The following is a 10,328-nucleotide window of genomic DNA, read 5'->3' as shown; positions in this document are numbered from 1 at the left end:
CCTTTTCTCTCCCTCTCCCTTCCTCTCTAAACATATACTCAGGTGAGGATTAAAAAATAATAAGATAAAAGAATAAGCCACTATATCCATTATTTTTGCTAACCTCAACATCTTAGATAATGGCAGGTGTTCAATTAATGTTTCTTAAATAACTTATCTGACTCTTAACGGCTCTAATAAGCTCCCAGGGTCAATGAAGAGGTAAAGAAAGGTTTATTTTACAATCACTGGCTCCACCTACATTTATATTGAGTTCTGCTGACAAAGAGAGGAACTAGAGTAAACAATTAAAAGCTCTCTGGCTCAGGGCCTCACCCTTGGTTGGTCAGCCATTGGACTTCTAGCAATCAGCCTGATTCAATTGTTTGGGGTTGTAGGGTCCTGATTCAATATATATATACTTACCATATATTTTGAAAACTTATTTTCATGCCAACAAAAACCCAATTTGCAGCCTATAAAAATTTAAGGTATCACCCTTCCCTACACAAATGATTTTCAGATTTTTGTCAAATGGGAAGAACTGAGTGCTCTAGTTGAGCTCGAATAAAGTTGTTAGAGGATGCTCTTTTCTATTTTTGGAATATTGTCTTTCATTAAACATGTGGAATTTGTGTGCGTCACTGTATGAATTAATGCATTTTAATTAACAATATTTTGAAAGGGCCAAGTAGCTAAGATCTATTTAATATTGAATGATGCATAATTTAAACCTGACCCTGAATGGTATTCATTATACAACATTGTATTGCCAATGATAATCCAGTTGAAAATCCTAAAATGCCTTTGTTCAAAGAAATGTGAGACATTCTCTCCATATTTTATTTCCACAGCACTGAACTGTTCAGCTGAAGAGACTGAGAATGACCACAGCCCAGAAACACTCACTAAAAAACTGTCAGACGTATGCCAGTTACGGAGGGACATTGATGAATTGAGGACTACAATATCAGACCGCTATGCTCAGGACATGGGAGACAACTGCATTACTCAGTGACCACGTGGCGGTCCCGCAGCAATACTGACCCATTGATAAATGCTGCTGTGTTACAGTTCCTCATATTTCTTTTTAGGAGCCATGTTGGTCTACGGCTACACCGCCCTAAACACACCCGATCTCGCCTGATCTTGAAGGAGCCATGTTGGAAAGTTGCAGGTGACATATGACCTGCACATAGGATCTTTTTTCTGTGGATTCATTTGTTGGGGGGGGAAGAGGGGATGCAAGGGGTTCTCAAAGGGGCTTATCTAATCAGGACAAAAAAATCAAATTACCATTTGAAAATGTGATGCAGTGTATAAGAAAAAAATTCTATATTCTCAAACTACTGATTGTAGGACCAAGCTGTGAAGAGTGCCCTTCAGATAAAGGGGGTAGGTTTCTTTTTATCCTGTTGTTTGTGTGTGTGCGCGCATGTGTGTGTGTTCACAAAACTATAAGGATTTCTAGGGTCAAAGCAAAGCTTCTGAGAAAGGCACGCACTGTTTATTCTTGTAATTTTTTTCTTTCATGTAGAAGCTTGTGTCATACTTCGGGGTTTTCAAAGGCTTGCTGAGCAAGAGCTCCAAGAGCAGGCGAGTGTTCTAGGAGCACAGGAGGCAGAGCCGTTGTGTTTGAACGGCCCTGTGCTGAGATGGTGAGGGGTGGGACGGGGCTGGTTTTGGTACTGTAGATAGTTGGCTGTTTTTCCAGAGTGGTTGCGATTGCCCTGGAGGTGTGCAATTTTGATGTGATGATTTTTGTCACTAGCCTAGTAATTTATATATCACAAGGCAACTGAACATGATTTGAACTAATTTTAACATGTCCCTTACTATGTACAGTTTTTTACTTACATATATGTATTGTAAGCAAAGCCATACATAATGAATGCAAACCTTTTAAGTCCTTTCATTATTGTAAAAGAAAGATTAACAAAGTGGCTCTGGAATAATAGCTTATTTATTCAAATCTCAAATGTTTACATTTTAACAGTTTTGTATCTGTTATAAAGTTGAAACTACTTTAAGAAAAAGCCAGCCTATCCTCTTTATATCTGAATTATCACTAGTGTAAAATGAAATTAAATCAGGTGATATTTCAATTCCTTTTATAGGTAAAGTACATTAAAAACGAGTTTCCATAGAGTACAAACTTGGTCAGGTCACTATGAAATGGAAATGATACTAAGTAGACATGCAATCACTTAAACTTCCAAATGAGAATCTTCCTGTTTTAGGCATCCTAAAATATAATACTAATGGGCAAGTAATCACTGATTTATTTGGGTCACTAGGTTCTTACTTAAATATCTGCTAGGTTTTTAGTGTATGTTTGGGGACTTTATGGTTATTATTTTAAACAAACTTTTGGTCATTTGTTTTAATCTAAAACTTTTACAGCATTTTGCTTAATTCATATATCTTGAGGTAAAAAAATTTTTTAACTTAGTAGGAAATTAACTACTGCTGATGCATTTCATTTTCCAAAATGTATACACTCCATTAAAAAAGGAAATTAAGACAATTGTTTAAGTATAACCTTGAATTACAAAACATAATCTCTTGGAGTCTGGAGTTTATGAAAGGACATAGATAAAAAGTAGATAGCCTTGGAGGGTATTTTGGGGGGAAATCAAACCAATAGTATTCTGATTCATCAGTATTTAATTTTGATTTTCATGTTTCAGAAAATTCCCCCTCCAAGACAACCTCTTGTGTTAGTTTGAACTAGGATGTTTTTGGAAGTTATTACAGTGATACAGGTCTGAGATGAAAAGTAACTTAATTTTAAAGTAAATCTGTTTGAAAATTTCCTTCGAGATGAAAGCTTTTGAGTTACGCCTCTGTGACTGAAGCGCTTGTCTTCTAAGGAGGCATCTCAAGCAGGTACCACCTTTACCGGTAGTCTTCCAGGCTTTGAGTTGATCTTATTTATTTAGCCTCGGTCACATTAGAGCAGAGATACAGTAACGGAGGTCTCAGTAAAAGACCCAGGTTACCCGTGCTCATCACAGACACAATGGTGGTCTCTTCATTTGCTGTCAGAAAAAAAGGATGACTTTAGTTAATTGTTAGTAAATCTTCAGTGGTCTCTCACATTAAAGGCTTAAGTGTATTGGCTAGATAATTTCATGCCTGAAATTTTCTTTTAAGAAGTGTGGCCCCATTTTATATCTGAAATAGGTTCAATATTTAATGTTAACCACATTATACTTTAGTGAAGTTCATTTTGGTTATGACAGTTGATTAAGTTGAATTAGATTTCTTTTAGTAGTTTGTTAGAGACAATCTCAAGGGCTGGGAAATGTTGCTAAAAGGGATATTTATACATTTCTGACTTATTAATGAGCTTATAAATTAATGTTGTTATAGCTCAAGATTTATTAATAGGAATCTCTTAGAGGGTATTTTTAAAGGAACTACTTTATTGGCAAAACATTTTTTCACCCTCAATAATAGTTCACTGAATAGCAGCTGAGAAGTTGGGCTGTGTTTTTACATAGCATAGTTCAGCTCAGCCATACCTGTAGTTTGGATTATTGGTATCCTCTTACATAGAGTTCTCTCATTGTAGATATGTAATTACAGTAATAGGCAATTCTCATAACCATGCTCATGTAGACCGTATCATTTGAAACTGCCAGTAGCTATAGCTCTCAGAGCCAAAGTTAATTCATTTCATTTTCACTTTTAACAGTTTTCAGTGTTCACAAAAGAAGAAAAACTATTTCCTATTTTATATATAGAGTATAGTTTCCAACTTCACCCCAAAATGCCATGGTGGTGTATTGCTGTATGGTAATATTATACATTTAATATTTAATCATGAAGGGGGAAAGATTTTGAATTTTTTCTTATTTAAAAGAAGTGTTGAGTATATTAAGAATGTAGTTTCAAATCAATAAGTCATTAACAACACTCTTGCAGCCACATACAGAGAGAACCTTTCGTGCCTTTTTGCCTGCAGTAAGCATTCATTTCTATTTTACATGAGCTGCAAGAACGTTGGTGATGATTGCACCTTGCTCTTCTGTAAGTAGACCCATTAAAGACTTTTTTAAAGCAAGGAGCAGTTTTTCATTACTAGGTAGATAACTTAGTAAACATGAGAGGAGGTGTCACATACATGTCTTTGGAACCCAGCCTTTTCCCCATATGATGAGCAGGAAACTCCTTGGGAATGTCGTGTGTGTGTGTGTGTGTGTGTACATATATGTGTAAATAGTTATTTAAATATGTAAACATAAAATTGAGCATCACATTGGTGTGATGGCACGAGTGGTAAGGTGCTAGGTGGTCACATGAAAAGCACAGCACAGTGTGTAATCAGTCACTATGGCTGGTGGTTTTTGTAAACTAGGTTCAGTTTTTGAACCACCCAGAATACCTCGTGTAAATACAGTGGTCATGACTTAATTGAAATACAGTCATTGTAAAAAGAATGTGAAGCCACTGGTTGGCTTATGCCTTCTGATCTTTCATTCTTGCCTCTTTTTTTGTAAAGAGGTTGTTTTTTGTTTTGTTTTTGTTTTTTTAATAGGGTTTACAGCTAGAATTTTGAATGCCAAAGTTCTATTTATTAAATTTTTAAAAAAGTTTTCAATGTTAATGGCTAAGTATTTTTCCACTGGATTATTGTTTGTTGATGTTGGAATTTGTATTTACAGAGAAATAAATTTTTTATAAAAAGCTTTATGTCTTCCAAGTACCTAATTTTAATATAATAATGTATTTGAAATTTCAGACTCTCCTGCATTTTCAGTGATGAGACTATACTGACTTCTCCTTTAGGTAAAAGCTTTTATAAACACACAAGAGAATCTAGAACTAGAAAGTGGAGACTTCTGCTTTACATCTGTCTTACACTTTCTTTTCAGTTACTAAAAAGCTTTTTCTCATGGCCTTCCCATGAAGGGCACTGAGATTTTTTGATGATAGGTGCTATAAATACAAATGCACACCTATCCATTTCAGCTAGTAGTGCTGTGTCCCCCTTTTGAATTGCTAAGAGTGTTTTTCTACTTTTCAAACAGACAATCTGATTTTGGTTTTCTATATTGCTGAAAGGTTGGATTAGCAAATCAAATATTTATTTTTCCCCTTCTAATCAAAGTTGAAACCTTACTGAAACATGTACTACAAATGTGACCTTGTTAAAGGTTATACTAGACAGGGACCTTGACATCCCAGCTTTAATGGTTTGCAGCCTAGATCCAGACATGCCCTGTGGATGGCACCCTGGGTCCTTGTGCTAACACACCTGGGCTATGGCCTCAGTGTCTCTAGGAAGTTGTTTAATATTTGGGTTAGCAGTATTTGTTTCCAGCACAGCTAACTTGGCATGGTTCCGTCAGTCTTTAACGAGGCATCTAATTCATTTAACAGAGGAAGGAATACTGAGAGATCATTCATCACAGACTCTTTAGGTTGCAAGCAAATGTCTTAGAAATAACAAAGTGGATAAAAGCCTAGAATATTTCTAGGGTGATTAGTGAATACTTTTCTTCTTTAGAGTGAAAGATACATAATTTTTTATCTGTTTTTAAAAAAATGTTTTGATGGAGTCAACAGAGAGCTGCTGATAGGGTACATCCCATTGATTTTGTTAAGAAGTTCGAGCTGCTGCTTATCCCAAATCCCCAGCCAAACCACCATTTTTTGGTGGAAATGTAGAGGACAGTTAAAAAGAGGTGTGAAAGGTGTCGTTTGTAATGGACGAAATGGCAGAGCTGGGCCCAGTAGAGCAGACACTTGACTCATGAACAGCACGCCAACATGTCAGGCAAGACACTCCTTGATTTAGGGGAGATTCCACTCTGAAGACTGAAATTATGATAAAGGATTGCTAGAATGCTTAAGGAAAATTGCTGACCCTGAAAAAAATTCAGTGAGCTCACAAAAAGAGAAAAAATCTGCATTTTAGCCAAACTATGTTTACTTAAACACCAGTCTCACGTTGTGATCTCTACTGAACCACTCATAACAGAAGTTTTTGGGTTTTTGTGCTTGTTTTAATCCTCGATGTTTTTTCCATTGCTATTCAGAGCGAGCAGAAGGGAGAGAGAGGGAGAGAGACACGTCGATTGGTTCCCTCTTGCACGCGCCCTGACCAGGGCCAGGGGTTGAGCCTACAACCAAAGTTGTGCCCTTGACCGGAATCGAACCTGCGACCCTTCAGTCAGAGGGCAGGCGTCCTAACCCGGAGCGAACTGGCCAGGGCATAACAGAAGTTTTAAACTGGACATACACCCACCTCGTAACTCGGAAATTCCACTCTCGGTATTTGATATATAAACATATGCCTACAAAGAACCTGTAGATGAATGCTTACAGCAGCTTTATTTATAATAACCAAAACCTGGAAATAGTCTTTCAGTAAAAGTCCTCCACCCAGAGGTGAAAAACGGCATCCATCTACAATCTTGGGTTCTAAGTGATACTCTATATACTTTTTTGAAAACAGAGTAAAGTTGAATACACAAGGCCATGAAGTCAGAGTTGGAAAACAGGCTTCCTGTTAGCGAGAGCCATTTTTGTTTGCACTTCCTCTGGAATATTGTCCTTTGTCTCCCTGCCACCTGTGTTCTCTGGATCTCCACATTCATGTGAAGTGCTTGGTCTCATCCTTCCTGAAACAAACTTTATTGTTTGTTGTTTGGGTGCTGGAGGCGCCTTGTTGTCTTAAACTTTGTGTTTAATGAGCACCTAGGATATACTATCCTCCAGAGATGTGCCAATATCTGTCCTTAGCCCCAGGAAGGAAGAACTCTGCTAACAAGGAGAAAATGACTTTAAAGCAGAGGTCACCCTAGGAGCTGTGGAGCTGTTAATGGAAGAGGGATACAGTGACAATAAATCCTACTTAGGCAAGTTCCATTTCCTTCCATCTCTTGGATCTCTCGTTAATCTTTCCTGTGACTACTGTTTCTGCCCTTCTGTGGGGACAGGCCACAGCATTGGCCACAATTACTGCCCAGCCCCAGAGCTCCAAGGGCAGAGCAACAGCAAGCTTTGGGCAGCTGTGCGGGTTTTGTAAGGGCAACTCCAAGGTCTGGAACACAGTATCAACTTAAAAAATGAGTGCATGTATATGCACAGGTTTGGAAAATAATAGTTTAAACATAATGGTACAGAAAGCAAGGTGATTTAATTTACATTTTTTTATTTCTACACTGATTATTTAGTCAGAAAACAAGTGGTTAAAGTTGTTAAGTGGCCCATGATTAAAGACCAGCGCACAGAAAGTGTGTCTTCTGTATCATCATCATCAGCCAAGGACCTTGCTTAAATTCCCCCGTTTATTTCTTGATGTCATACTCTACAAAGTGGCTGCTATTATTATCCCTACTTCAGGCAGACAGGAGGCACAGAAACGTTTAATATTTTGACCAAGCTGCAGCAGCTTGTTACAGGAACAGTGATAATAAGAACAAGCCTCTTTGACTCCAAAGCCCGGCTCTGAACCACTCACTAGGCCAGAGATTTTCAACCTTTTTCATCTCACGGCACATGTAAACTAATTACCAAAATTCTGCCGGACACCAAAAAATACTGTATATTTTTTTCCTATCTGGCAAAAAAATAGGTATAATTTTCAGTGATTCACACTGGACAGCTATTGTGCTGGCTGTTGTCATTTTTTAAATTTGTCAGTCTAAGGGAAAAGAGGCTAGTGCCCCTAACTAGTCAGGTATTATATGTTTTAAAAGTTCCCCCCGGCCAGTGTGGCTCAGCGGCTGAGCATCGACCTAGGATCCAGGAGATCTCAGTTCCATTCCCGGTCAGGGCACAGGCCCAGGTTGCGGGCTCGATCCCCAGCAGGGGGTGCGCAGGAGGCAACTGGTCAATGACTCTCATCATTGATGTTTCTCTCTCCCTCTCTCTTCCTCTCCCTGAAATTAATAAAAATATTTGGGGGGGAAAAAAACAATTCTGAGGGCACATGGGTTAGAAATTGCTGCACTAGACTTTCTCATGTTTTGTGCTCATAATTGAATTCCTCCTTTCCAAACCTGCATCCTCACTGAGCTGCTCTCTTCCTGTAAGTTACACCTTCACTCTAAGAATCTTTTCTGGAGATTTCCCCCCCAACCCCATCCATATTAGTCTCCTGTTGCTTCTGTGACAAATTATTACAAACTCCTGGATTATAACAATTTATTATCTTAGAATTCTGGAGGTCAGAAGTCTCACTGGGCTACTGCTCCACATCCTTGTCAGCATTTGGTGGTGTCACTGTTTTGGATCTTAACCATTTCGATAGGTGTAGAGGGACATCTCATTATTATTGTTTTAATTTGCATTTTCCTGATATATGATGTTGAGTGTCTTTTCATGTGCTTATTTGCTTTCTGTATATATCTTCTTTGGGGAGGTGGTCGGATCATTTGCCTACTTTTTAGTTGGGTGGTTTGGTTTCTTATTGAGTTTTAAGAGTTCTTTTTATACTTTAAATACAAGTTCTTTTGCTGCTGTTCTTTTTTTAAAAATTGATTTTTAGAGAGAGGAAGGGAAAGGGAGAGAAAGAGAAACATAGATGTGAGAGAGAAACATCGATTGGCTGCCTCCTGCATGGCCATTACCGGGGATCAAGCCTGACAACCGGGCATGTGCTCTGACCGGGAATTGAACTGGCAACCTTTCCGTTCACAGGACGACATCCAACCAACTGAGTCATATCAGCCAGAGCTATTTTAGATACAAGCTCTTTATCAGATAGGTGTTTTGCAAATATCTTCTCCCATTCCATGGCTTATCCTTTCATTCTCTTAATAGTGTCTTTCTCAAAACAGAAGTTTTTAATTACAATGAAGTCCAGCTTTTCAATTTTTTCTTTGCTGGGTTATGTTTTTGATGGAGTATATAAAAAGTCATCACCAAACTCAAGTCACATAGTTTTTCTATGTTATGTTCTAGGAGTTTTATAGTTTTGTCTTTTATATTTAGGTCTACGATCCATTTTGAGTTAATTTCTATGAAAGCTTTAGGGTCTGTATCTAGATATTTTTTTTTGTATGTCGGTGTTTCTTTGTTCAAACAGCAGTTATTGAAAGGAATATCTTTTTTCCATTAATTGCCTTTGCTTTGTCAGAGATCAGTTGACTTTATATGTTTGGTTTGCAATTATCTTTTAAAATAAAGCCACTCCTGGAAAAGGTAATGTTGAAAGTTGTTAATATCTTAGTTTGAAAGAATTATTCAAAATCTCCTATTGACAGGAGGGACTGAGATACAGAATACTGGTTATTGAGGTAGTTATAATGGGTTGACATAAATTGACAGCTAACATATACCAAAGACATACTCTCTAATGTATTCTTAATATTGCCTGGGATCTGAGTGTGTGGGGGTGAGGAGGTTACCTGCAGTGAGAATTTTCGTCCAGGTGGGTCCCTACCCCCATATAAAGGATTGACCGAAGGATACATTCCCTTTTCTGCTCCTTCACTGATGCTGTGACATGTAAATCGTGAACTTATTATTCAAATACAATAGCTATTGCATTGTCATCAAATTATTTTTAGAATTACATTGGTGTTAACCTCAGCTTTGATGCTGTAATTCACAAAGCAAACCAAATGAATTCACATTTTCCATGGCTCTATCCCAGTTTTTTCTTAACTGTGGAGCAGAGCTGGTCTGAAAATTTTCCAGGCAGAAGTCATAAAAACGAGGACACTATGGAAAAACAATGCACTTGGTAATCTTGAGCTATCAGTCCATCTATGCAGAGATTAATGCTTTAATACAAGAGTGGGATTCCAGAAATGTAAATTCACTGAAATTTAATCTAATGGCTAGATTCAATTTTCAGTAAAAATTGAAGGCTTCTTTTCAGTCTGAAAGTGGTGGAGTGTTTTGTTTCATGGATCTGTTAAAGGATAATTTTCAAAAAAAGCAACATGAGTCATGAGTATAGAATGAACATGTGTCAAAGATTTTATTTAACTCATTAATTAAATGAGGGAACTGGAAAAGCGATTACATTTGATTCAAAAGAGAATCCAGAGAGAGAGCATATGTATAAGTCAGGAGTGTTGAAATGAATTTGCAGGTAGTTGCAAAATGCTTTCCCGTCCTGGGGAAGGAACGTCAATTGAGCCTACACGAGTCAGAATTTACTGCGTATTGATAGGTAAGAATTGTCAATAGACAATTATTTTGCCTTATTATTAGTTATCTACAACTTATAAGAGTTATAAAATAGCTCCAATGCTTTATAACTCTTGGAGCTTCAAGGAGTCAAGAGTTATAAAATAGCTCCAATTGTCCGGCTCCAGTCAGATAACCTGGGAGGCCGCTCAAAATGATGCGTAGTTTTCTATTGAAGACGCTCAGTGACCATC

At 37.6% G+C, this 10,328-nt stretch overlaps 1 protein-coding gene across 2 annotated transcripts in view; it reads left to right on the top strand.

Moving 5' to 3' along the window:
- CEP85L (centrosomal protein 85L) overlaps positions 1-4,673 on the top strand; it is a 96,053-nt gene extending 91,380 nt beyond the window's left edge. The window contains exon 13 of one of the 2 annotated variants that reach the window (XR_015714579.1): positions 834-905. Coding sequence is in view for 1 of the 2 variants with exons in the window: in XM_087817582.1 (XP_087673708.1) it covers positions 834-997 (164 nt within the window). In the remaining variant the exon portion in view is untranslated. Of the gene's footprint in view, positions 1-833 lie in introns of both variants that reach the window. The other variant, XM_087817582.1, reaches the window with a different exon arrangement.
- The last annotated feature ends 5,655 nt before the right edge of the window (positions 4,674-10,328 follow it).

This window comes from Miniopterus natalensis, chromosome 5 (genome assembly GCF_054644295.1).
Source record: "Miniopterus natalensis isolate mMinNat1 chromosome 5, mMinNat1.hap1, whole genome shotgun sequence".
Lineage (NCBI taxonomy): Eukaryota > Metazoa > Chordata > Mammalia > Chiroptera > Miniopteridae > Miniopterus > Miniopterus natalensis.
Note: the sequence above shows the minus strand (reverse complement) of the source record. Positions and strands in the feature narration are given on the sequence as shown.